Raw genomic sequence first — 26,498 nt, 5'->3', positions numbered from 1 at the left:
TACTCTTAAGGCAATCTTTCACTGTATGGTCTACCTCATGCACTAACATTTAGGATCAGTTGTCTGATTCCCTTCCAGCATTTAAAAACTTTGTACAATGCTTGCTATTCAAGAAAGGTTTTGGTTCTCTTCTTCGGATGGGGAAAGATGTGTGCAAATCTGAGCATCTCAGGTTAGTTCTTGTCACAAACAAATTGCGATTGTTCATGATGTCTGAATGCAGACACAGAATCAATGAAGTCATAACAGATCAGCCTTTAAAAAAAAAAGACTGAATATTACTTTCACTAAAGATTCAAGGTGTAGGATTGCAAGGATAGACATATACGGATGTTATCTTCAAGTAATTTCTAACAGCAGTTCAACTACATTAATGCAACTGCACATTTACCTCTACTGGATAGCTCCTCCCTGAAATTCTTAGTATGGGACAGTGAGTGAAATAGCTGGAGAATTTCTCGCTATCTACCGTGGCACTCATTAGAATAAGATGCAGATCTGAACGCTTGTGCAAGATCTCCCTCAGGATAATTAGCAGGAAGTCTGATTGGACACTTCTTTCATGAACCTTGGGGAGAAAAAAAAGGACACAGGAAATGAGGTAAAGAGAAACAAGGGGCCATTTATAAAACACGAGTCCAGCAGCACCAATTTTCTAGGGTATAAGCTTTCATGAGTCAAAGCTGAATCTAACTAAGAGAGCTTTTGACTCATGAAATCTAATACCTTGGAAAATTTTGTTGGTCCCTAAGGTGTTACTGGACCTGAATTTTGTTCTGTTAGTACAGATGAACACAGCTATCCACCTAAACCTGTTTATAAAATATGTTGCTTACCTAACTCTCACCTCCCCCGACATCTATGAAAACATTGCTAACCTCATCTACTATAACGTGAGACACACTAGAAAGAAGAACATCTTCTTGCAGCTTCCGAAGAAGAACTCCTGTTGTACAGTAAAGCAGTCTAGTGGCCTCGCCTGTTCGGGACTCCATACGGATTTGATAGCCACACAAGGAATTCTAAATTTAACATTGGGGGGGAAAAAGACAAATTAGTAATAAAAAGGTACATCAAGATTCAAATTACTTAAGTTTAAATACACGCTGTATTTAGAATGGAAACTCTTACTCCTGGTGAGTCTGAGTGGGTCACAATTAAAAATTACAGTTCAGCCTACTCCATTTGTTGCAAAAAATATTCTCTACTTCTTTCCAAATTGGCTTCAGCACAAGACAGCCGGTACAAACAGTTTTACAGCAAGGACCAATTTTTGGTCCAGTCTGTCTGGCCAAAAGCCTAGCTAGGTTCCTATCTAGTAGATAATTTCTTAAGAGCAATGCAAAACTAACCCCTCCTGTAAGGAACTGACACATATGAACAATACAGAGGTAAGCCACCAACCAACCATATCAGACTTGATTCAGTATTACCAAAACCAGCACTGAACACATATATACAAAACAGTGCAACTCGAAAGTAATACTTAACAAAGTTAAAATATATCTCCAGAAATTCTCTCCACGCAAATCATGTTAACAAACTCCAAAAAGACCTATTTTACTTATCCTCATTATATAATGTCTGAAGGCAATATGGGTTCTAGAAAGTGTTCATTTTTAAATAGCAATTTGTGGATTGCCTATGTCAAAACACACATAGCAAATTAAAAAGTAAAGCTATGAGTTATTGAGATATATGTCAGAGTGATAGAGGTAGCAAGCAGTTACTATAGATCAGTTTGATCTGTCAGACCTAGCTGTCATGCTAGTGATCATGTAATTACAGACAGGTGTTTTCTAGCAGGTGTTAGTCTTTCAGGGCTTGTTAGAGTTAGTGACTGCATCACCCTGTTAGAGATTGGCTGGGGCTTAGCATAACAGCTATCAGTTTAGTAAGCTGGGGGGGACTTAGTTCTCATAGACTAAGGCACGACATGCTGTACGATAGCCTGTAAATATCTCTGTATATATTCACCTTTATAACTATATAAACTCTCTGTGCACCTTCATCTGTGCACCTTCATAACTGGTCAGTCTCCCACTTCTTATTTACAACACCAGAGCCAGACAGCTTTCTTGCTTAATCTTAGCCTATTCCCCTCATTACAGTTCTTGTTTCACGTGACTTTTATCAACACATATCCCATGATCCCCAGACACAGCCTTTTTGATGGTCAAAACAATCCTTCTCCTCCTATTTTGACCAGTAGAAAAGCTGGTTGGATCCAACTCAAGGATTTAGATTGTGCAATGGAAGAAACCAATGTTATAGACTGGTAGTCCATTTAATAGTACAGTGATCTGTGGAACTACCACACAGTAAATTTTTGAAAGATTTTTTCCCCTAGAGCAAATAGTAGAAGAGAGCCAAAACTCAATGCATCCCACACTGTGAAGCAGCTGCACTGAACTCACAAAATAAAGAAAAAGACAGTGCTTAGGTTTGCTCCCCTTGTACATCTCTTCTTTACCACTAACAGCATCATTCTTCAGGACACACAGCATGTGCAAACCTAGCATGACCCAAGGTCTATTTTGCAATGTTTTCCCATCCTCCTAAGCATTCAGTATAGCTGAAAAATAACACAGGCTCAGTCTGTTTGGTCACTTAGCATATCTGGACAGAAGCACAATTTTGTTGCTAGTGAAAGACCACTGTTTCAGAGTCTGACTGTATTATCTGACTGTCAGGCACACCTCAGAGAGTCTCCCGAAGTTGCACAGAAGGGAAAATTCCACTTTGTGCAGGTCCTCCTATCACTGTAGCACTTTAATGCTAGAAGACACAACTGGCAAAGTTTTCCCTTCTGTTCACTTCTTAATGATACAGAGCATTTCTCAGTCTGTTAACAGGCAATCTATCCACTCAAGTTCAAACACTTGTTCTCTATGCAGTTACTGAGTTTGTTGGCTAATAAATAATGCCACTGTAAGAACATAAGAAGAGCCCTGCTGGATCAGACCAATGGTCCATCTAGTCCACCATCCCATCTCACACAGTGGCCAACCAGTTCCTCTGGACAGCCAACAACAGGGCATAGCAGCCGAGGCCTTCCCCTGATGTTGCCTCCTGGCTCTGGGATTCAGAGGATTAGTGCTCTGAATGTGGAGGTTCTGTATGCCCTGTTCTATACATAACACCCTTCATAAAACCTCAGGTACTACCGAATTAGGGCTCAATATCAAATTAAGCTTGATTAAACTAGAAATCTCCCATCAGTAGCCACCGTGAATTTGTTTTATGATACCCTGAAAATTCCTAGAAGTTTTATTGTGCCTATTGCATTCTCTAAAAGGCAGGCTTGCTGCGCATAGCCAAACACAGGATTAAAAATAAAAATAGAACCTTACTCTTCCTCCAGGCCCACTTTCACAGCCCAGCTCTTCACATACTCTAGTTGCCAAACTCACTGCCGAGATTCGCCGAGGCTGGGTGCACACGATATTGCATTTACTTGCACTCTGCTCATTAGACAGCAAGTCCTCCAGCAAAAAATGCGGGACTTGGGTACTTTTCCCACTGCCTGTTTCGCCAGCCACGACCACAACGCGATGCTTTTTAAGAGTTTCGACAATGGAAAATCTGTGTTTGAACACAGGGAGCTGCTCCCTCTCCTTCAAAAGTCTCTGGTACCTGGGCGTGCTCTGCAGTTTTTTAAAGAGGGTTCTAGCAGGTTCCAAGTCATCTGTAACGGGGATCTCAAGGGAACGCCCATTGTACTCCTCCTCTTCTGAAAGTAAGTTCTCCCAAGAGTCCTCAGCATCTTCGGGTACTTTGGCCTTGCTTTCAAGCTGCTGTTGGGGCTGCTGCTGTTTTAGCTTGTTCAACAGTTTAGCAATGAATTGGTCACGGGGCTTGTTGGTCTCCGTCTTGTTTTCTTCTTCCTTTTTCTTTTCAGTGTCACTCCACTCTAGCCACACATTTCTGTATGTGGGAGGAAGTAACTGATGGACTGACTGCAGAAGAGAGGAAAATGCACAACATCAACTGCATACAAGGGAGAAAAAAAATATGCTTTGGATCTCAAGACCAGAAGCTTAAAAGAGAATCAAACTGTAGAAGTTCAATAGCCTCCTGGAACAAATGGGGGAGGGGGGGGGAAGCAGTCAAAGCAATTTGATGGCTCTCTCCCCTTTATTTTCTATTATATCCAACATGACCACACTATTTAAAAACAGACCCCGATTTTACAATGCCATAACCACAAGCTGAAGAAGAAGAGATTAGATTTACACCCTGCCCTTCGCTACCCAAAGGAGTCTCAGAGCGGCTTACAATGTCCTTCCCCTCCCCACAACAGACACCCTGTGAGGTAGGTGGGGCTGAGAGAGCTGTTTCCACAACTGTCCGTGAGAGAACAGCTCTGAAAGAACTTGTAACTGACCCAAGGTCACACCAGCAGCTGCATGTGGAGGAGTGGGGAATCAAACCTGGTTCTCCCAGATTAGAGTCCGTGCTCCTAACCACTACACCAAACTGAAAACTTCTTCAATTTCAAAACTTGTTTGCCATGAAGCAAGAGGGCACAGTCTGATATACAAGCCCCAAACCCTTTGGGAACTGTAAACCAATTAGATGGTTCTTTGTATCTCATGTAGTAAATGGCAAGGCTCTATCACTCTTTCTGCAATTGTTTAATTAACCACAGCCACAAAGATACAGCACAACTAATCAAAGCGCTTGAAGATTTATATGTAAAGAGAGGCTTGTCACCTGTCGATATATTACGTCAAGTGATCAAACTGAAAATGAAAATATTCCTGAAATATTTAGATAGGTTTTCTGAAATGTGGCATAATTCTGTACTAACTCAAAATGCATTTATGCAAGTTCAAAAAAAACTTTTTAAAATTCTAAGTTGCTTACACCTGTGGTTTGGAACCTGGAAAAGCTCATCTGCGAAGTACGTATTTTAGAAGATGTTGCGTTCCAATACACATTTAAAATTCCGAGTACTTATCATGGGTTAACTATAACATAGTTTAGAATTAGTAAACCATGCCAGACTTTAAAAAGAGTAAGGAAACAAGCTAGTCCACCGAAGGTGCAGTGCCTTTGCACCCCACCCTTTCTGTGTCCCCACTTCCCCTGGATTCTGCTACCAGCTACACAGCTGCCACTACAAGCCAGTTTGGTGCAGTGGTTAAGTGCGCGGACTCTAATCTGGGAGAACCGGGTTTGATTCCCCACTCCTCCACTTGCACCTGGCTGGATGACCTTGGGCAAGCCGTAGTTCTGATAAGAGCTGTCCTTGAAAAAGAGCGGTTTCTGTCAAGAGCTCTCTCAGCCCCACTTACCTCACAGGGTGTCTGTTGTGGGGAGGGGAAGGGAAAGGAGTTTGTAAGCCGCTCTGAGACTCCCTTGGGTAGTGAAGGGCGGGGTATAAATCCAATCTCCTCTTCTTCTTCTTCTCTACAATGAATGGGAGATACGGGGGGCCCTCACATAAACCCTATCTAGCCTTCTCCCCGGTGCAGTTTATTTGTTGACAGCCAGAGTAGTGGTGCAGCTAGAGTGCTGGGCTAGGATCTGGGAGAACCAGGTTTGAATGATCCCCACTCTGCCATGGAAGCCTGCTGGTTGACCTCAGGCCAGTTACACATTTCTCAGCCTAATCTACCTCACAGGGTTGTTGTGAGGATAAAACTAGACAAGAGAAGAGCCACGTAAACTGCTTTGGGTCTCCACTGGGGATAAAGGCTGGGTATAAGAGTGAGTAAATAAAATAATATACTTTTAATATACAGACCATGGCATTGAACTATGCTATGAGCTTCAGGACAACCACCAAGAATCCCCTACGGGAATCCAGGGTGGGATTTTCTAAGAGGTCATATTACAGCCTCTTTAGCAGGCCTAGGAATACTCCCTACTCTGTAACGGACTGTCGCCCAGAAGAACTGGGTCAATTTCTTCTGGCAAACTACAGTCAACCAGGAAGGGCAAAGAATTAGAGCACCCAGAGCGAACTGCATTATCCCAAGGCCCTTATCCATGTCCTTGGGCTGGAACTACAGGAATTCACAACACCTGTGTTCCAAAGATCAACTGAGGTATCAAATGAACTGTCAAAGACAACAGAAGAAGAGCCCCCAAACTGTTTTGATCGGACCCTTCAGCTTGCCAAGGCATTGCCATTCACACATACAGGTCAACATATGTCTTTCTCCAAGTGATTAATGTACATGTATGAATAAGCCCTTACTACAGTGATACTCAGTGGCCTGGGAGCCCTGTTCCCCAACAGGACACCTCCCCCATGTCTCAGGAGAGTGTCAAGGTCCTTGCCCAGTAGGGCTTGTGGTTGGTAGGTGGTGCTCCCACCTTGAAACAGCCCCCAGAGGAACAGGTAAGCTCTGATCCTCTCTGAAGGATCAGGAATGGAATGGAAGTCAATGCAACTCTTTGGGTTGATGGCAATTGCAAATGTGGCTCTCTGCTAGCTGTGACCTACTGAAAGAATGAACAGTTGCTTTCACCATGGGAAGAGTTTTCAGAGCTCAACTGTATTTTAAATCTCACCTGTCCTTTGGTTAAATTATACAGTGCTAGCGTAGCAGCCAGATGTTGAGCCTGCATGCTATCCTCCGTGAGAATTGTTGGACACACTGTCATGGTGTCATCAGCTGACTTGATAACTCTTGCCCTTAACAAAAAGTTACAGCAGATTTATAAAAGTACTTGCGCTTAAAGTATTCATTTCTACTTCATAGAGAAATACAGCTTTTGTTTACACCCCCCCCCCCAAAGCACTTCGGATCATAACATAAGAACATAAGAGACACCAATGTTGGATCAGGCCAAAGGCCCATCCAGTCCAACACTCTGTGTCACACAGTGGCCAGAAATACCAGGTGCCATCAGGAGGTCCACCAGTGGGGCCAGGACATTAGAAGCCCTTCCACTGTTGACCCCCCCCCCCAAGCACCAAGAAGACAGAGCATCACTTGCCCCAGAGCCCCTATCTATACCTTGTGGTTAATAGCCACTGATGGACCTCTGCTCCTGCTTATCTGACATCAAAGGGGTATAATCCCCCTCCCCCATTCCATGCCATGCTCTGTGGTCTAACGAAGTCTGCAATTTGTCTATTTGTTTTAATATTAAGGGTTTCATTGTCACAGTAAAAGCACAATACTGGTTAGCACAATAGCTGCCTTAAGATGATCCTACCATTAAAACAAGACAAATGATAATCTTTCAATTTTTAAATGTTTTCCCTGCTGGCACCTATATAAACTTTTAAAAGACTAGGGATTCTGCAAGATCCGACACAGAAAACAATAGTTATAAAGTAGTTATTTCGCTTCTATTTATTTTTGGTTGTTCCAGCCCATAGGCTTGGAGTGGCAAGCAGAATTCTTTCAAATGCAAACACTTCGACACCTAAAAGGGTCAATCTAAGAAACTAAATGATTCAGGGGAATAAAAAGAAGCAAGAGAAAGTCAACCACATTTTAAATATAATTGTGGAAGCTGAGACAAGAAGGTCTTAATCTTTCAGAGCTGATTTTCTGGTTCTGCCATAAGATTCCAATGATACATTAGTGGCCAGCTTGAAGGGGAGACATACCTGTGTGAGACTGTAGCTCCACTTCCATGAAAAGAAAAACATACAAGTTGCAGTGTTTGGTTATTGGTTAATGGTCAAAAATCAGCTGAGTATCTTTTTCTACATAACTGACAGTGCAATCTTAACCAGGTACACCCTTCTTAAGCCTTCAGTGGATTTTAAATGGTGTGACTTTGCACTGTGAGTTATATCTATCCCTGGTCCTATTTTAACCAAACTAGAGCCAAATTATTTTTTCCATGTGCATTATATTAATTTTAAAAGTTAAAAAAATCAGTATTATGAGATAAATAATTTACTGTTTCTGCTCCCTGTACCATTTTGTCCAAAAGTTAGTGAAATGAAGAGAATGGGAAATAATAATTATTAAAAACAAAAAACTATCTAATATGACTTCTATCTGTCCTGGAATGCAAGACATTGAGTAAAGTACTCAGGTTCACCTTTATAAGTGGGTGACTGGGGAGGAGGGGACCTAGCTCTGTCATGGACTCACACTAACTTTGAGGAGGTCCCTTCATCCATCTCAACTCCCCAACTGTAAACCTGGGAAGAACAACACGGTTCAAAAGCTTTACTGTAAAGATGAATGCCAACAGGAACTGTAGCCCCAAGTGTTCCTTATAGAAAAAAAGGTTTAAAAGGTAAAGATTTCCCTTGCTCAAAAGCCAATCAAATCCAACTCTAGGGGGTGGTGCTCATCTCCGTTTCCAACCCGAAGAGCCAGCGCTGTCTGAAGACATTTCCGTGGTCATGTGGCTGGCATGACTAAACGCTGAGGCGCACGGAACGCTATCACCTTCCCACCAAAGTGGTACCTATTTATCTACTTGCATTTTCTTGCTTTTAAACTGCTAGGCTGGCAGGAGCTGGGGCCAGAGATGGGAGGTCACACCGTCACACAGCACTAGGGTCTCGAACTGCTGAGCTACAGACCTTCCAGTCTGCAGCTTCAGCGTCTTAATCTCTGAGCCACCACAACCCCTTCTTTATAGAAAAGAATTTAATAAATCCATTCAGAATTATATTAAAAGGTTAAAGAAAAATATTAAGCAAAATCAAGACAAAAATTAAACTTTACCAGAAATACATACCTACATTTCCAATACCTCCCCACTGGAACTTTTTCAAATGACGGATTTGGGCACTTAGAATAATGTTTTCTGCACCAATCAATCAAAAACTGTTTGGGAGATTTACCGGTCCAGCTTCTAGCAGTATAATCAAAATTCCTCACGTCTGGAGGGTCTCTCTTTTTCACTAAGGTTTGTAAAAACATTTATACTGTTTTAGAATGGAAGAAAGGCAACCACACAGCACGTTGTGAGAACCGAAATATTGTCTGGAAAGTATATTATCAGCAAGAGACACACGTGCATAATTCAAACAAGTAGAAATAATAAAACTGTCACATTTATCAGTTACGAAACCGTTAGGAGAATCAGATGCAGAGACATGCACACACAACAGTCCCCCACCATCTTATGTGGGAATACTTCCAAGTAAAGATACAGAGGTGACATTAATGGAGTTTATTCTAACAATGCCAGCTGATGTGGGAAAACAAGGAAAAAAATAACAGGACTGAGATGGGGGGGGGGGGAATCCATGATGTGTGTCAGCTGTTGCTTTAAGATGATAACAGGATAACAGCAACATAAAAGTGTACATACATGTCTAAGTGAAATTAGATTGTCTCAGGACTGTGTTGTTTTGTCTTTTAGGGGCGCAAAGAGGAGATGCGGCAGATCTGATGCAGCACCAGCAGGATGAAAGCTTCAGAAAGCATACCTGAGGGACCGCCTTTCCCCATACAGGCCCCAAAGAGCACTTCGGTCAGGGTCAGAACACCGCCTAGTGACCCTGGGTCCTAAAGAGGCCAGGCTTGCAGCCACAAGGGCCAGGTCCTTCTCGGTGGCAGCTCCTACCTGGTGGAATGAGCTCCCGGAGATCAGGGCCCTGCGGGACCTCTGACAGTTCCGCAGGGCCTGCAAGACGGAGCTCTTCCGCCAGGCTTTTGAGTAGGAGCCGCCGGCACCACCACCACCGAGTAACTGCAGAGCAGGACCGCCGGGTTGGGCCGACTGGCCATCTGGTACATCTTGGCCCATGGCATCCCCCCTCTTGATCCCACCGCGATATACAATAGGGAGTGAGGATTTTAGTTCCTAATGTATCCTGCAAGATGTGAGTTTTTGTTTTAATTGTTTTAACTTGTTCTATTTTTATTGCACTTGGTGCCTTAACTGTTTTAATCCTGTTGTATTTTATTGCACAGTTGTGCCTATGTAAGCCGCCCTGAGCCCGCTTGCGGGGAGGGCGGAGGGTAAGTGAAATAAAATAAATAAATAAATAAAAGTTTTCCACTAAGGACTGAATATGAAGTAGTTTTGAATTAACAACAGAATCTGGAGTGAGGGAATTGGTTTTCTTCTATATCAGGTTGAAGTTTTCCAGATCAGATCAAGAATGGGAGGAAGCTTTTGTGACCCAGGAATCTACTGTGGAGCAGGATCAATGCAAAAGAGAGAGATTTCTGCTAGGCCAGTCTGAAGTTGAAACATCTCTCCTGTAAGATGAATGGGAATGACTGGGAATGCCAGAGGGCTACATGTAACTTCCCTCCTTTTTGAAACAAGTACACGTGAGCATGAAAAATATGACAGCAAACAAGGAAAATACTTCTGAATATTCCACAGCACTCTAAAAAAAAAACACAAGAAGAAAATTACACTAGGAAGAGATACATGTTATAGATGCATTTCAGAATGTTGTTAACTTACAAATCCACATCACTTAGCTGGTCCTGTTAATGGACTTACAAAGTAAACTAGAGTTTTCAAAGGTTTCAAGATAATCCAAGCAAGTTTCGCCATACCTTTTTGTTCCTCGGGAGCTGCTTGAGGCTTTTCAAGCACGTTCAGATTCAAAGCACCATCAGCATCAACAGGCACTGGAACCTTTTTCTTTTCACTTGGTTGGTTTGAAATTTTTATAGCAGGATTGAACACAGGGTGTTCCTCCAATACTGACATTTCTGCCAAAAAGGGAACATATGATTGGTTATTCAAGGATTCTGAAGGGTCCTTAAGTTATATAAACAGCAGTGCTATCACCACTACACCATACCAGCCCTAGGAATGTAATGTTACTCCAGACTAACAACCTGGATGGCCCAGGCTAGCCTGATCTTGTCAGATCTCGGAAGCTAAGCAGTGTCAGCCCTGGCTAGTATTTGGATGGGAAACCACTGAGGAATACCAGGGTCATGATACAAAGGCAGGCAATGGCAAACCACCTCTGAATATCTCTTGCCTTGAACACCCTCCGGGGTCACCATAAATCAGCTGTGACTTGATGGCACTTTCCATCACCAATACTACTGAAATTACTATGCTTAGAGTGAAATAACACCACAGAGGATTTCAGTATAAGGAAAGGAGGCCTATACATCACACCAGTTCCGCAACTGGATCAAACTTATGTTCTTTACCTACAGTTATTTTTCACCATTAACCATGACTACACCGAAATACTTTTGGCTGCAGCCATAACTGCAGCACTCAGCCTATGCATTCCTTGCACTATTGGCATGGCAAGAAAACCATTGGAGGTAGTTGCACGGAATCCTTCGGGAAGGTTGCATAGGAAACAAGTGCAGACTGCTCCAAAAGCAAAATGCAGGAAGTTAGGAAGTAATTCCTGTGTAGGTTGTCCAGAAATCAACTTACAAAAGATGACTCAATCAATATAGCCAAGTGCTGAACCATTACAAATACTTATTTTGTCTCATCAGACCTAAAGAGGCCGCAACCAATATGAATGAGAAGGATCGCCCACACAAATCGGCCTCTATCTTTAAATAAGGTAGAGAGACACACACAGGTAAGGGATTGATTGGTGTGGCCTGAAAGAAGCTAATGGCTTAAGAGCCTTCATCCATAGCAATGTGAAGCTGGAACTATGTCTGCTTATGCCTGAGCTCTTGGAATTGGTGGAGGAAGGAAGGGAGGCAGATCAAACTGGCTGCTGAAGGCTGCTTCTGACCTATTGTTTGTATTCTGAACCTGGGCGTGGGGCGGGGGATGATAAAGAAGCAGTCTGTTATCTCGGGTACATTTTGTCTTAATGTTCAAGCATGCGCTATGACTGACAGTGGAGCCTTGTCAGTCTCCTGGGACCTCACAGCAGAGCATACCTTGCTGACTGTTCTGTCACTTGTGGCCACTTCCCTTCATTTACATCCTAGGATGGAACTCAAGGCAATGTACATGGAGGGGCCAAGAGGTGTGCCGTGCAGGTACTGACCAGATTCAGACTTGCTTGGCTTGCGCAAAACTGCCCCACCATGTGCCTTGAGCTCATATTCTAAGCCAGGGTATTTGTGCAACACACGTGACCACAGAGTGTGGATTTGGGAGAACTGTGCATTAAAGGCTCCAATCCCATTGTACAAAATGGAATATAGTGAACTGTGTCCTTGGCACATAAGACTACACCAATTCTACAATGGTTATATATATAACACACACACACACATATTAATCACATTAGGGCACATGGCATATGCTGAATATCAGCAGCATTGACTTCATTAGGATTTCCAGGGATAAGAACTACAGCAGTGCTCCTCCTACCTTGCTGAATGCGCCTTATTTTTTCTTGTGCCACCTTCTGGCCTTGCTTGTTTTTGTCCTGCTTGGAAGAACTCGCCTGTTCTTTGGCTTCTGCAAGTTTGGCAGCTAGGTGTAAATATCTTTCATTCTGTTCCAAATCAAGTAATCCGTTAGTATATTTTGTAAGTGTAAATCATGTAATTTTGGTGGGGAAATATGACTCAATCCTGCCTTAGGGCTCTTGGGGCATATTATTGGCTCTTCTCCGTGCCAGCAAAGGTGATCTTGAACCAGTCGCTTTCTCTCAGTCTAATCTATATCACAGGCTTGATGTGGGAGCAAAACGGAGGAAGGAAGACCCATGTAGGCCCCTCCGAGGTCCTTGGATAAAGGGCAGGATAAAAATGGGACGAGATGCCTAACAATCTCCAGCACTGCTCAGTAATGTCTCAACAACAATCCCACGACACTTACAGGCACCAGCTTTGCTATGTTATGAATGATGCAGAATTACTTTTCTTAAGCAGGTAAAAAGGAGCTTTGTAAATCTCAAAAGAGGTTGAGTGGTTTTCACAGCATTACACAGTGCATTTATTTATGATTTACAAAATTTATATCCTGCTTTTTCTGCCCAATTGGGGCTACTGAAGTGGCTAACAGTAAAAAAAATTATAAAAACACAATAAAACCAAAGACACATATAGAAAAACATAGAAACCAGTAAGTAAAAGAAAAACAAGAAGAGTTGGTTTTTATACCCCACTCTTCACTACCCGAAGGAGTTTCAGAGTGTCTTACAATTGCCTTCCTCTCCCCACAACAGACACTCTGCGAGGTAGGTGGGTCTGAGAGAGCTCTGAGAGAACTGTGACTGACCCAAGGTCACCCAGCTGGCTTCATGTGGAGGAGTGGGGTATCAAATCCGGTGCTCCAGATTAGAGTCCGCCGTTCTTAACCACTACACCAAGCTGGGGGAGAAGGGAGGGGCACTGAGGAAATGAGAGGTGAAACAAAGAGGTTTTTACTTGCTGGTGGAAGACAGTGATGGAAGTAGATGGGGTAATTCAGATTGAGAAACACTGAGGCAACAGTAGCAATGACAGCAACTTAGGTCTAATAGAAGAAAGGAAGGATCTCAGTAGATGTGGAAGTGAGAGACAGAATTTCCATGATTTCTTAGACACAGATTAGATTCTTGCCTAGCATTTTGCCTAGATTCCAACAGCTCTTGATATTCCTCGTCTTTAGTATTTGTACTGGCACTAAGTTCATACATTATCGTCTTAATGAGGGACTGTGCAGAATCAAACTGGAATATTTAGACATCTGGAAGGGGGGGAGCAACTGCCAGTTGTCTGTTAGACATCTGATAACTGCCAATGTTATCAGGCCTAAAACTAAAAAAAAATGCTATTTCCTTGAACTGGGATAAAGTAACAAGCTGCCTGAGTGATAGGAGCTTTTTGTAACTGATGAAAGAACTCCTCTTTCCAATAAGCAAACAAGCACTATGGCATTTAACCAACTGAAATGATATAAGCTTAACCTTAGACGACATCTGTCAAAACCTCATTATAAGTATCGAGTGAATCAAGAACTGCAGCAAATAGTTACAAACTTACTGGGTCAAATTTTTCCTGATCTTCTGAATTGTTCACAGATTCGCTTTTCTCTTCATCGCTTTGTTGCTCAGCATACTGCAGGATCCATTCCTTCATGCTGATATCTTTCTTTATTCCTGTATTTGCCTTTTGGGTAGTGCAAGAATATGCAGATGACTGTAAATATTAATATATCTTTAAAAAAGTGACCATTACATAATAATAGAAAGGAACAATGTGTTAGATGCTTCAATAAGATATACTTGCGCCTTCTTTACTTGTAAAACAGAAAGACATTCCCAACGTTGTCACCTATTCTAAACATGAGTATATTATGCTTGGTGAAGTCATGTGATATCTCGCAGTTGCTTTCTAAGAGTAACCCTGCTATATACGAGGACTAGGAATACATCCTGTTAAAAATGTAGACTGGAACCTACACACTGATTATGTGAATAAATTGTCCAGGTATAGAGATATTTGTTCTTTGAAGAGCCACCAGTGTTCCTATTCCCATATTTTTACTCACTGAGAACAGGGTGTTTGCTTGCAGGGTATGATCTGAAGAAACATTGTGCTGTCATCTTGACGAAGCTAATCACATCTCCTAAGGGAAATCTATCAGGAGCAGGAAACTGGCTAGGGAGGCAGTCGGGCCATGGCATGACAAAGGAACAAAAGGATTACTTAAGGAAGATGGGAAGATGGCAGAGAAAGGGAGTGAATTCTTTGTGTCCATTTTCATGATGGAAAAAGGGGGGCACATACCCACACCAGAGTCACTGCTTCTGGGAAGGGAGTCTGAAGAACTGGGCCAAACAGAGGTTGTGAGAAATGTTGTTCCATGCCAGATATTTTCTCTTTTGAACATTTTTAGGTACCGGGAGAATGTTAAGTTTTTAACTGTTTTAAACTATGAAGTTTATGATTTTGTTGTACTTTTTAAAATGTTGTGAGCCACCCCAAGCCCCACGTTGCAGAAGAGGGACAGGATATAAATCCCAAAAATAAATAAATAGGAATCACTAGGAAAGAACTGAGAATCAAACGACCAATACTCTAATGCCATTGATAGGAAGCCATGGAGTAGCCTCATTTGGAATATCATGTTCAGTTCTAGTCGCTGTATCTGAAAAATGATATTGCAGAACTGAAGCAGTACAGTGGTAGTGGTACTGTAGGCAGGCAATGAACATAAGCCAAGAGTGGTCATCCCCCTCACTGCTTGAGCCAGGGAACTGAGGGGGAGCAGGATCCACTGCAGCCCCTCCCCCAGCTGTGTGCACCAGGAACATGGAGGCAGCATTGGGGGTGCAGCTGGGCAGGTTGGCTACAAAGCAGACAGCTTGCCAAGTGGACAGGGGAGGACGGCATCCCCTTCCTCTGTGAATCTTGTGGGTCCCCCGCTTGTAACATGTACTACATTGCAAAATAAAGGCAAGCTACACAATTGTTTTTAACGCACAATTAAAAGGATTGTTAGTTCTAGGAGAAAAATCTACTGATTTCATTCCTACATGTCCAAAACATGGTCGTCGTCATCATTCCCCCCCCCCCAAATCAGAGCCTCATTATGGTCTGTTTTTACTATTGCTGCTAATTGACAACATTTCTAATAATTGACAACATCAAAATACTTCACAGTGGGGGGGGGGATTGTACCTTGGCACTTGGGGGGGCAACAGTGGGAGGGCTTCTAAGGTTCTGGCCCTGCTAGTGGACCTCCTGATGGCACCTAGGTTTTGGCTACTGTGTGACAGAGTGTTGGACTAGATGGGCCATTGGCCTGATCCAGCATGGCTTCTCTTATGTTCTTATGTACCTATGGTAAGTTTATACGTATACTTACTCATTCTCAAAGGAGCTGGGAAAAGATATAAACAACCTAGGCCCTTGAGAGATGTAACCAGTGGCCTTTCTGTCTGAAAAACTGGCTTTAAAAATACCTTTTCTTCAGAGCCATCTTCCTTCTTTTTATTATTTGGCACCTGAGGCATTTCACATGGTGGGGCAGGAGAATAAAATTTTGCTCTAGTTTTCTGTTGCTCTTCACCAAATTGCTGACTGAAACCTTCTGGCAGTGCATCTTAAAAAAAAGTCACAACACAGTTTAAAGCATGTATCAGATATCAACTGACTGAATGGAAGGAATAGATAATATCCTATACGCCTTAAATCTGACCACAGCAATACGTTTGGAGGGTTGTCATAATGTGCCGAGGCACAAGGCATAAGGTCACATGTAAAAATAAAATCCACACAGCAGCTCAACAAGAGATCTCTGAGAATGTGGGTCCTCCCCCACTTATTTGTACCAGTGTTTGGCCCTCACTGAAACAAGCATTTATACAGTACTTACGGCAACCCCATAGAGTTTTCAAGGCAAGAAACTTTCCGAAGTGGTTTGCCATTGCCTTTCTCTGTGTCATGACCCTGATATTCCTTGGAGGTCTTCCATCTAAATACTAGTGAAGGACAACCCTGCTTAGGTTCTAAGATCTGGCAAGATCGGGCTAGCTTGGGTTATCCAGGCCAGGTTATGTCTTACTGTTTTGGTTCTGAAGCAGGAAGGGGCTTCAAAATGGCGGAGGAACCAACAGCCACCCTCACACAGGCTGCAGGGACCCAATCATATTGGTCTACCATCTAGATCTTCTCTCCTGACCTCCAACTTGGCATTATCACAGTGCCATTTTAAGCAAAGTTGCCTTCAATGAACTTAGAAGAGTGCCACTCTGCCTAGGATGGCACCGTTAGGCAGTGTGGATCCTGAGTCACTGAAAGATAGTAGGATTCAAATGTAAATGTATAAGTCTCCTTTAAGATTACATTTCTATATCTTATATTTAAATTCATTTAAACGTATAAGGAATTACAAGCACACAGTCTAACTTAGAGTATAATATTTATGTAAATTGTCCTTTGTATACCTGTACAAGTCCACAAGTTCAGTTACCTTTATTGGCATGTAACCCTTGCAAACCCATATACAAAAAACAACAACAACCACAGCATAGAATAATACTTGCAAAATACAGAAACAAGGAATTACCAAGTAAGTATAGCCATCAATTAAATAAAGGGCGAATAGAAATGGCACCAAAAATAAATTTAACAACAGTTTCCATTATCTCAAGGTTTGGATTATCAAGAAGAATAAGGATCTTTAGGCAATCAGGATATTCTTCTAATTGAGCCAAAATAAAATTTAGAAATTTCAGTCGTAGTGCATGGTAGAAGGGGCACTGCAACAAGACATGGGAAATCGTTTCGATATTATCATTTGTGCCTGGACAACATCTGTCAGAAAAGTGCACACCCTGAAAGCGGCCAGATAATAAGGCCAAAGGTAATACATTGAATCTCGCCAAAGAGAGGGCTCTATGGAGTTTGGGGGTGTGAAGCTGGTACAGGTAAGAGGCAGCTTGGCCGACTTTAGGAGATATTCCAAAATATAGGGGTGAACAGGTTTTATTAGTGGCATTATACAGTGAATGTAGCTCAGAACAAAGTAGATTGGCTCTTATAACTGAAAAAGACTCAGATTCGGAAGTAAGGAGTAAGGAATCTAAGGTGATATCCAGGGATTTAATTTTGGATTCTATATAGGTAATCCAGTTAGAGTCATTAGATTCCAGTAGAAGCTGATAGGTGTAACTAGAAGGGTCCGAATTGAAAAGAAGGTGAAGCCAATACTTAATTGTAATTAGCCATGCTTTAGTTATCAACATGTTCTGGCCACATTCCAGGCACAAAGCCGCATAGGGGACACACATTGGCACCCCAAAGATTTTCCTCAGGAAATAGGACTGAGGCTGTTCTATGAGATTTCCAGTTTTATTGATGCAAATAGGCACCCCATATAATAACTGGGCCCCTATTTTAGCATTAAAGGCTTTTAAACCTCTTCCTGAAAAATAAAATTTGGAAATTGCTGCCGCATTTACTTCGGCCGTATTAATTGCTGTTTTTCGGTGACATACCCAAGAGGCGTTGTATTGAAAATGAACACCAAGATATTTAAAGACCTTGACCTGTTCCAAGGAATGACCACTGATTTTCCAGTCATGAAACTTCCAGGAGTTGGAAAAGACCACTACTTTGGACTTCTCATAATTTAACTCCAGTAGTTGGCAGCACAATATTCATAGCAGCGATCAAGTAATCGCTTTAACCCCAAACGAGTTGATGACAAAAGGACTGCGTCATCAGCATACAGCAGTAAAGATATATGCGTAGAGCCAAGTCTAGGGCTGTCTCCATCAACTGAAGACAGAAAGGGGGCAAAGTCATTTAAAAAAAGACTGAAAAGGGAAGGGGCCAAAATACAGCCCTGCTTAACCCCTTTATTTATATTAATCATTGGTATACCTGTACAGTCTTGATGAGGGTCACTACGTTGCTATCATTGTTCCTGAAACTGCAATATTTTTACACCTTAACCTCTAATGGAAGAAGTAGCTTTAAACTATTTCCTCATTGGCTCTGCTCCTATTATTTTGCCAACATTTCCAATATTTAATCACTATTCTAATTAGCCCTTATTTTGCCATCTCTGTTTATTTTATTTATTTATCAAATGTATACCCCACCCTTCCCACTGGAGCAGGCTCAGGACGGATTCTATCCATTTCATGTTAAGAAAACCTATGCAATTATTCCATACTTTCCCACTGATACTATAAAAATTTGTTAAAATATTCTTGTTTCAAATGCCCCAACATTCTAATAGGAAAATCTATAATCTATTTATTTATTTAATTTGGTTTACGGACGGCCTTCCCCCCCACCCCCCATGGGGCTCAGGGTAGTTAACAACAATTTATAAATACAACCCAAAAGATCTTTTATTTATTATTAAGGAAGAATTACCATTGTACAAGGGTGAAACCCTGCCTGGATGGCCTCATCAGATCTCGGAAGCTAAGTGAGGTCAGCCCGTGTTAGTACTTGGATGGCCCAGGCCACCAAAAAAGTCCACTGCAGAGGCAGGCAATGACAAGCCACCTCTGTTCATCTCTTGTCTTGAAAACTCAAGAGGGTTAAGTTGGCTGCAACTTAATGGCACTTTAGGCACACGCAAGTATGAAGTACCAGCTTGTAATGGTTGGGGTACTAGTTTCAAGTAGTTAGCAAGTGGCAAGGGACTAGCCTGAATGCAAAGTTCCACGTGCTTTTAAGTTAAGATTAACCATGCAAAAGGAATGATAGATAAAAATATGGAAGGGGCAGTTTCTATTGAAAGTAACTTTCCTGAATTTCAGAGGCACAGTTTGCCTTTGTATTTACCATCTGAAAGGTTTAAGCACAACCAATCAAGCGCCGAATGTAGATCACCACCATACAAAATAGTATTTTTCATAGCTTCTTCAATATCTTCAGTCTTAAAAGAAAATCCTTGCAAAGCCATGTATACATCCTGTAAGGAACAGCAGAATAAGGTCTAAAATACAGAAGCGATTTTTGTTCCAGTCCTGAGAGGCTCTTTCTAAACCCAGGAACAATCACTATTCATTACTATGTAAGAATAACTATATTTCCATTCCATTCCAAGTGCAGAATCATCCCCGATTTTACAGCAAACAGGGAATCTACAATCACCAGGAGCTTACTATGCATCAGAATGCCTACAGAACTTTGGATCAATTACAAAACTCATGACAAGTTTGTAAACTATCCTTTTTAGAGAAAACACAGTACTAAGATGTTATGTTAACTAGACACACCCATCAAAAAGAATAGATACAAGACATGTGCAGACAAATCCCTTAAACATGTTTAACCATAAAGGATTCACTGTTGCACCATATATCTAGTCCTGCAACCACTTAAGTAAAATTCATTCCACAAGGCCTCACCAAAATTAAGGTTATATCAGCATCCAGGTTGATGCTAACAGGACATGCTAACGGAGATTAGTCTCTGGTTAAGATGACTCGATAGACATTTCGCCCAGTTAAGGCTTATACAAAACAGAATGGCTGGAAAAGAGAACTTGGTCTTAATAAAGCAGGGAGCATTTGATATCATAGTCCCATCTCTAATCCCTAAAGTGTGCACTACATCATGCCTGAGTCATGCCAAAGCTTCAGAAAACCCCTACTCAGCTTAATTCAGTCACAAATAGATTCGTACTTCATGGTTTCAAGAAATACCAAATGAAGAGTGTTCATCCCATGTGATGAACACTGTAGTAAGAAATTATCATTATTTCCTTTACACGACTGGATCTCTATCAATACAAAAACATATTTTATCTTATAGAAATATTGTGAAACACTAAAACAAGCCAAAATCAATGTGTAAGTCCCCCATCCTCAAACTTAGTGAGACCAGTTTTATTCTGCAGACCCATGAACTTTAGTGACAACTCTCCTCTCCCCATCCACTGGGACATTTTGTGTCTTATTGAACAAGTGAGGAAAACTGTATACTTTACCTGTAATTTCTTAGCAGTAAGCCTTCTAGAAATCATCCCCTTTTCACCAGATTGCTTTTTATGTTCGTTAATCACACCAATAATTCTTTTTTCCAAGTTACTGTTAATCATTACCTATAATAGTAAAAATTGGTGACAATCAAGTTGTTCTAAATTGCCAGTTTAAGTACTTTAACATCTTTTAACATATTTGCCCAATGGGGGCAAATAGAATTTATTTTACATTTTTACAAGAAAAGAATAATACGCTATATTGGTATGCGCATGAGGAAAACACTTAGTAAGATTTTGATTCATTCCCCTCACAAATTTAGAGCTCAATATTATCCCTACAGACCATTTCCAATAAAAAGTGAATACTCCTTCCTCCTCCCCTCTGTGCTTATAGACACACCTACCTTAAGAATGGATTTATCTGCATTCGCAGATGCACTGGAGTCAACTACAGAACCAAAGCTGTAGGTTTTTGGACCTGTATATTTGAAAAAGAAGAATTACTTGAGCAATAATATTTGACAGAATGCTTGATATTTATCTATGATATCAATATTTATCTGTTATATAAATAGCCAAAATCAATGGGTTACGGCTGTAGCAAATTTGCATAGGATTGAAGTGTTAGTGTATTCCAGTTGCCAGGATCTCAGGATGTGAACAAAACAGTGCCGGTTAGGTTGCATGACAGACCATGGAATCCCATACCAACTACCCACCTGGGACTATCCTCCATGAGTCAGTCTCATCCCCTTTTTCAAACACCTAACCTGCTCATCATCAAAGCACCCGAACACAATCTGGCAGCAGGCACCGGAGGCTTGACATGGTCTAGCAACCTAATTCCACGACAAACAACTTGAGGCTTGAAGGTGCCACCGATCTTGACTAAGGTATATCTACTCAGAGATACTCGGAGCTGCGGTGGCTCAAGTGGTTAAGACGCTGAACTGCAGGGTGTGGAAAGTCAGTAGTTCAGCAGTTAGAGACCTGGGTGCCGCATGATGGAGTGAGCTCCCATCTCTAGTTCCAGCTCCTGCCAACCTAGCGCTAGGTTCGAAAGCAAGAAATTGCAAGTAGATAAATAGGTACCACTTCAGTGGGAAGGTAACAGCGTTCCGTGAGCCTTGGCGTTTAGTCATGCCGGCCACATGACCACGGAAACGTCTTCGGACAGCGCTGGCTCTTCGGCTTTGAAACGGAGATGAGCACCGCAACCCTAGAGTCGGATTCGACTGGCTTTCGAGCAAGGGAACCTTTACCTTTTTTACTCAGAGATGGAGTCTCACTGAACTCAAGGTGTTTTACTCCCAGGTAAAAACCTCGGTACCTTGTTTCAGGCGCGGATCTTTGCCGGCGGGACTCGGCCGAGACGCCGGGGGTTTCTTGCCCGCGGCTTCGCCAGCGGCTCCGGACTCAGCTGGGGCGGCGGCGGCGGCGGCGCCCGCAGTCTTGGCTCGTGCTGCAGCCACCGTGGAGGGATGGACCATGCCGGCCCCTGCGGCGCCGCTGCCGGCCTTATGCTTTTTGTTCTTGCCGCCCATGACAGAGACACGCGACAGAACCCGCACAAAGCCACCGCCGACCTCACGCCGGCTGCTCACATCCGGGCTTCAGCCGCCGCCGCCGTGAGAGCCGCTTTCATTGGACAGCAACGGGACATTTCCGACAGCACCACCCGTGGTCAGATGCTTCCGCCCAAAAGGGCATTTTCCTCTCACAGTCGCCGGGTTTCCGCTTCCGCTTGATTCCCCTCCCCCTTACAAAAGGCTGCGGTCTTAATAGTAGCCTGAGCGCGCCTTTTGGTTGTCAGTTATAATTTTCAGTGCGTGGAAGGCAAGAGATGTGTAAATGCAAAGGGACGGGTGTAAAAACGTCAGTGAACCAAGCAGGGGGAAAGAGAGGCTCCCTGAACAAATTTCTTTTGTCCAAAAACTGGAAAAAAGAAGCTAGTTTTGTCCCCCCTGGAGGATCCACGCCTTTGGTGGGGGTGGGAGATCAACAGAGGACTCCTGTGTTTTTAACTATCCCCATAAAAAGAATAAGTTCAACTGGGGTGCTGCGAGAGGTCATTCTGGCTCTCCCTGCTCTCGTTAGGGGCTCTTTAAAAAGTTATGGCCGCTGGCGCTGGATTCCTACGGGCAAATTCTCTATGGGCACTCATGTATTCCGTATGGGCAATCGCTGTCTTTAGTTTTAGTACGTCCCACTTTGTTCCCCCTGTTCGCTTGGTTTCTTTTTTGGTCATCTCTGTATAGCCAACAAAGTTTTATTCAAAGTGTAAGCTTTCGTATGCAAAGCACGCTTCTTCAGAGAACTGGAATAAGCTTTGCACACGAAAGCTTACACTTTGAATAAAACTTTGTTGGTATTAAAGGTTCCACTGAACTCAAGTCTTGTTCTGCTGCTTCCGAGCAACACACGGCTACCCACTTGAATTTATCTTTAACTATATTTTTCTTCCCCACGCTCTCCAACCCTGTTTTAACCTACTTTCTCCAGTTCTGTCCCATCAACCAATGACATAATTATTTCAAATGAAGAAGGAAAGACGCTTCTTCCAGCTTCGTCTATTTTGCTCAATAACTTCTACTCCCTTTTTGCCCTGGCAAAAGGAGGATTTGGAACCGGAAGTAGGGGCTGCGGGGAACGCTTGTCCTCTTGGCTTCCAGGGAATGCCATAGAGTTCTCTCTCTATGGTATGAGGTTCCAGACAAGCCACGCTTCGTCGCTTGCTCTCAGTCACGGCATCGGGGGCTTTGAGGACAAGCGGTCTGCAGCGCGGTGCATTGTGGGAACGACCGGCGTGAGGCTGAGCGGGAAGATGGCGGACGCTTTCGGCGACGAGCTTTTCAGCGTGTTCGAGGAAGATTCTTCCGCCGCCGCCTCGTCTGACTCGAAGAAAACAAAGGGAGCTGTCGCGGCCTCCGCTGCTGCAGGGAAAGCTGGGTGAGGGAGGATCAGAGAGGCCTGGCTGAGTTTTGCGTCAAGGGGGGCCCGGCCAGGAAGGTAGCCGTGGAGGTGGCCGCAGATCGGGGTCCTTTCTGGGGTCTGTTGAGGGTGAGGGGCGCGCTGGCTGGCAGGAGGGTCGTTCATAGGTGTAGCTTTAGAGTCTTTGGTAACTTCTTAATCAGGGAGCTCTCTGGAAGTGCCTAAATGGTGTCCTCATTATTGACATATTTTATTGTCGAGTCCCATAGTAAAGAAAGGCGGCTGATCACGAAAGTAACAACGTGCGGCCACAAGGCAACCCCCCCCCCCCCACAAAAACAACCATATAGTTAAGATTCCCCCCGAAGGGACAAACGGCACTGGTAATAATTGAAGTTATGTGGAATGTTGAGGGCGACTTTATGTATTTGTTACATTTTTTAAAAAAATCGTGGTATTCCCCTAAGGAACTCACAGTGATCTACGTGATTTTCCGTTCCTTCTCCATTTTCTCTTGATAACAATCTTGGGAGGCAGATCTGTTTGAGAAGGAGTGACTGCCCATGGTCACTCAATGAGCTTATATGGCAAAATAAGAATTTGAACATTGATTTCTCCAGGCTTATTCTGTGCTCTAAGTTCTACATAGGGTTGCCTCCTGCTGTCCTCCAGATGGACTCCAGAGTTCTCCCAGAATTACAACTGCTCTCTAGGCTACAGAAATCAGTTCCCCTGGAGGACATTCTAGGTTTTGAGAACAGAGTGTATGGAATCACATTCCTGCCAAATTCTCTCCCCAGGTTCGGACCCTAAATCTCCATGTATTTCTCAGGCTGGAGTTGGCAACTCTAGTGCTACACCATACAGTTGAGAGAGTTGGTGAAAGGGGGGGTGAAGAAATGGGCATGCTGATGTCCCTAAGAGCTTATAAACAGGAATCTCTTCAGACACCTTTAAAGATTTTTTTATTCTAGCATCAGCTTTTGAGGATTAGAGACTGTTTTTTTCAGATTTATTAACTGGGTCCTCATTTGACACAGAGAAAGATAGAGTTATGTGAAGTATGAGAGAAACAAAGCTACCATTATGAAATATAGTAAGTCTAGATTAAGTTGTAATTGTGTATGTCAGATGTAATCAAGAAAAATACTTAGCTCATCCTTCAATGTGATACATGCTACCATGTGTCCACAATGCCTTTCTGCTCTCTTTATTGGGCAGTCAGGTTTCCATGCATAAGAATAAACAGAAATCTGATATAAAAAAGGCCAGTACTTCCAGGAACACCCTTGCATAAAAGCCACTGTTCTCTTACGTTATTGTGCTACTGTATTTGCAGTTTTCTTGATTACACCTTAATTCTACAGAATTATATCTCATCCTGTATTTCCTGCATCTTTGAACCTGCAGTTTACAGCTTGTTTTCATAACTTGATGCACATATGTATCTGCCTAGTGAGGACTCACAACATGTATCTGACAAAGTGGCCTCTAGAACACAAAAGTTTATGTTGGCTGATCTTTGAGGTGCCAAAACTCTCCTGCTTATTTTTGCTGTAGTGAAGTAATACAGCTACTCCTCTGGAATTAAATGTACAGTACACCAGAGAGGGAAGTTAGGGGGAAGGGCAGTTTCCCATAATAATTTGTTTATCCTTGCACATGGCATTTTACATCAGTGCCTACCTAAAGGAGTTTACAGACTTTGATGTTAATGACTTTAAAAATTGTAAGCTGCTTTGGGTATTTTGGTCCAGGAAAGAAAGCAACATAGAAATATTAGAACTAAACAAATAATGTTTCAGCAAACAGTGGATGCATGTGATTATGTGGTAACTTCACAGTTTGTTAGTAAACATATAGTTAATTAAACTTTTCTTCTGGCTCCTACATATGAGAAAACATCATGTAAACAGAGTGTGTGATAGACGATACAGAAGCCAACAGCTTTTCTATTCTTGGCTTGTTTATGAATAGTGTCTGTAGAGTCCACTGTGTGGTAGCATCTGTAGCAGTCATAGAAGTCCATGTTCATTGGAAGGAACATGTGCTGCTGTAATCCTACCTGAGGTATTATTTAATAGCTTGCATTAGTAAAAAAACCCAAAAAACAGTCCTGTCCCCAGGCTAAAAAAGTCAGGGCATACAACGGAAGGGACATGATAGGAGAAGGTATTGGAGGAAAATCAGTTTCACAGAATTTGTATCCAGACTGGTCCTGTTGATCTTCTCTTCCTGGTGTTCTTCCTTAGAAGCGATGCAGTTGTCCCACCGTTATTGCTCAGAATAGTGACAGAGTGGGCACAGTGTAATTCTCTTCATTCGGCAACTCGCAGTTTTTAACCCCATCTGATTTCTTTTTCTATTTCAGGAAACAACCAGATGGCCAATCTCCATCATCCATTAAAATCCCCACAAAAACAAAAAGAGATGCAGAAACAGATAATACAGATATTACAGTTTTGGGGAAGAAGCCCAAGTTGGAGGATACTACAGATGATCTCAGGTAAGGAAAAAATCCCACTGTTGCTTGGTATCTGAGAATAGTTACAAAGGTGGTAGTGTATGTTTGATTTGCGAGCTGCTTCAGGATGATGTTTTGGATGTCATTAATTCATGGGGTCTCCAATAATTGGAAACGTCTGTCTGTCTGTTGCGCGCGCTCTCTCTCTCTCTCTCTCTCTCTCTCTCTCTCTCTCTCTCACACACACACACACACACACACACACACACACACACACTCTGATGTATGGTAACTGCACAGTCCAGCAGTAAAGACCTTTTTGAAGACCTACTTGATGTGAATAGAAGCTGTACAGGAATACTGCTTCATATGCAGTTCCCATTCATTTCAATGAAGTTTGTGCAAGAGACCTTCCCACTGGATTGTAATAAAAATCTGTAACTTGTTCCCTAGAAACAGAACTAGTAGGTAAATATTTTTTATAACTGTCATAAATATTTTTGAACAGCAACAAAAAAGTTTCACTGATTAAATTCAGTTATTTCCACTCTATCTGGTAAGCTCACACAGTATTCTGGAACTTCTTAGTGTGTTTAAAAGGAATCTTTAAATAGTTGTTTATTAAAACATTTCTTTGCTATCTTCCCAACTAGTTCAGGGCCCCCCAGGCTGCAAACATTGAAAAGCATTTCAAACACACAAACTGGGAGGAGGGCTAGTAAGAGTTAGTGAGAGAATGCCAGAAAAAGTCTTCATTCATTGGCAGAAGACAGTAATAGACAAACACAGACAGACACAGACGAACCTCCCTGGGGAGGAACTTTTGAAACTGTGGCTGTGGATGGCATTTCTCAAGTTGCTACCCATCTAGCTTCAG

At 42.5% G+C, this 26,498-nt stretch overlaps 2 protein-coding genes across 3 annotated transcripts in view; one reads left to right on the top strand and one right to left on the bottom strand.

The window, feature by feature from the left end:
• Nucleotides 1-21,903, bottom strand: part of DHX29 (DEAH-box helicase 29) — a 40,023-nt gene extending 18,120 nt beyond the window's left edge. Inside the window, exons 1-13 of one of the 2 annotated variants that reach the window (XM_015423226.1) lie at nt 21,557-21,903; nt 20,631-20,704; nt 20,233-20,346; nt 19,083-19,212; nt 15,740-15,879; nt 13,815-13,970; nt 12,214-12,340; nt 10,455-10,613; nt 8,671-8,836; nt 6,526-6,649; nt 3,354-3,959; nt 879-1,022; nt 392-568 (exon numbers count right to left, since the gene is read on the bottom strand). In XM_015423226.1, coding sequence (XP_015278712.1) covers nt 392-568; nt 879-1,022; nt 3,354-3,959; nt 6,526-6,649; nt 8,671-8,836; nt 10,455-10,613; nt 12,214-12,340; nt 13,815-13,970; nt 15,740-15,879; nt 19,083-19,212; nt 20,233-20,346; nt 20,631-20,704; nt 21,557-21,770 — 2,331 coding nt within the window. In that variant the 5' untranslated portion in view covers nt 21,771-21,903. The remainder of the gene's footprint in view (nt 1-391; nt 569-878; nt 1,023-3,353; nt 3,960-6,525; nt 6,650-8,670; nt 8,837-10,454; nt 10,614-12,213; nt 12,341-13,814; nt 13,971-15,739; nt 15,880-19,082; nt 19,213-20,232; nt 20,347-20,630; nt 20,705-21,556) is intronic. The other variant, XM_015423227.1, reaches the window with a different exon arrangement.
• Nucleotides 21,904-23,013: 1,110 nt separating this feature from the next.
• SKIV2L2 (Ski2 like RNA helicase 2) overlaps nt 23,014-26,498 on the top strand; it is a 60,221-nt gene continuing 56,736 nt past the window's right edge. Inside the window, exons 1-2 of the mRNA XM_015423223.1 lie at nt 23,014-23,175; nt 25,529-25,663. Of these exons, the coding sequence (XP_015278709.1) occupies nt 23,051-23,175; nt 25,529-25,663 (260 nt within the window). The 5' untranslated portion in view covers nt 23,014-23,050. The remainder of the gene's footprint in view (nt 23,176-25,528; nt 25,664-26,498) is intronic.

The sequence above is a fragment of the Gekko japonicus genome, unplaced genomic scaffold (genome assembly GCF_001447785.1).
Source record: "Gekko japonicus isolate JY-2015 unplaced genomic scaffold, Gekko_japonicus_V1.1 scaffold862, whole genome shotgun sequence".
Lineage (NCBI taxonomy): Eukaryota > Metazoa > Chordata > Lepidosauria > Squamata > Gekkonidae > Gekko > Gekko japonicus.
This window is presented reverse-complemented; position numbering and strand designations above follow the sequence as displayed.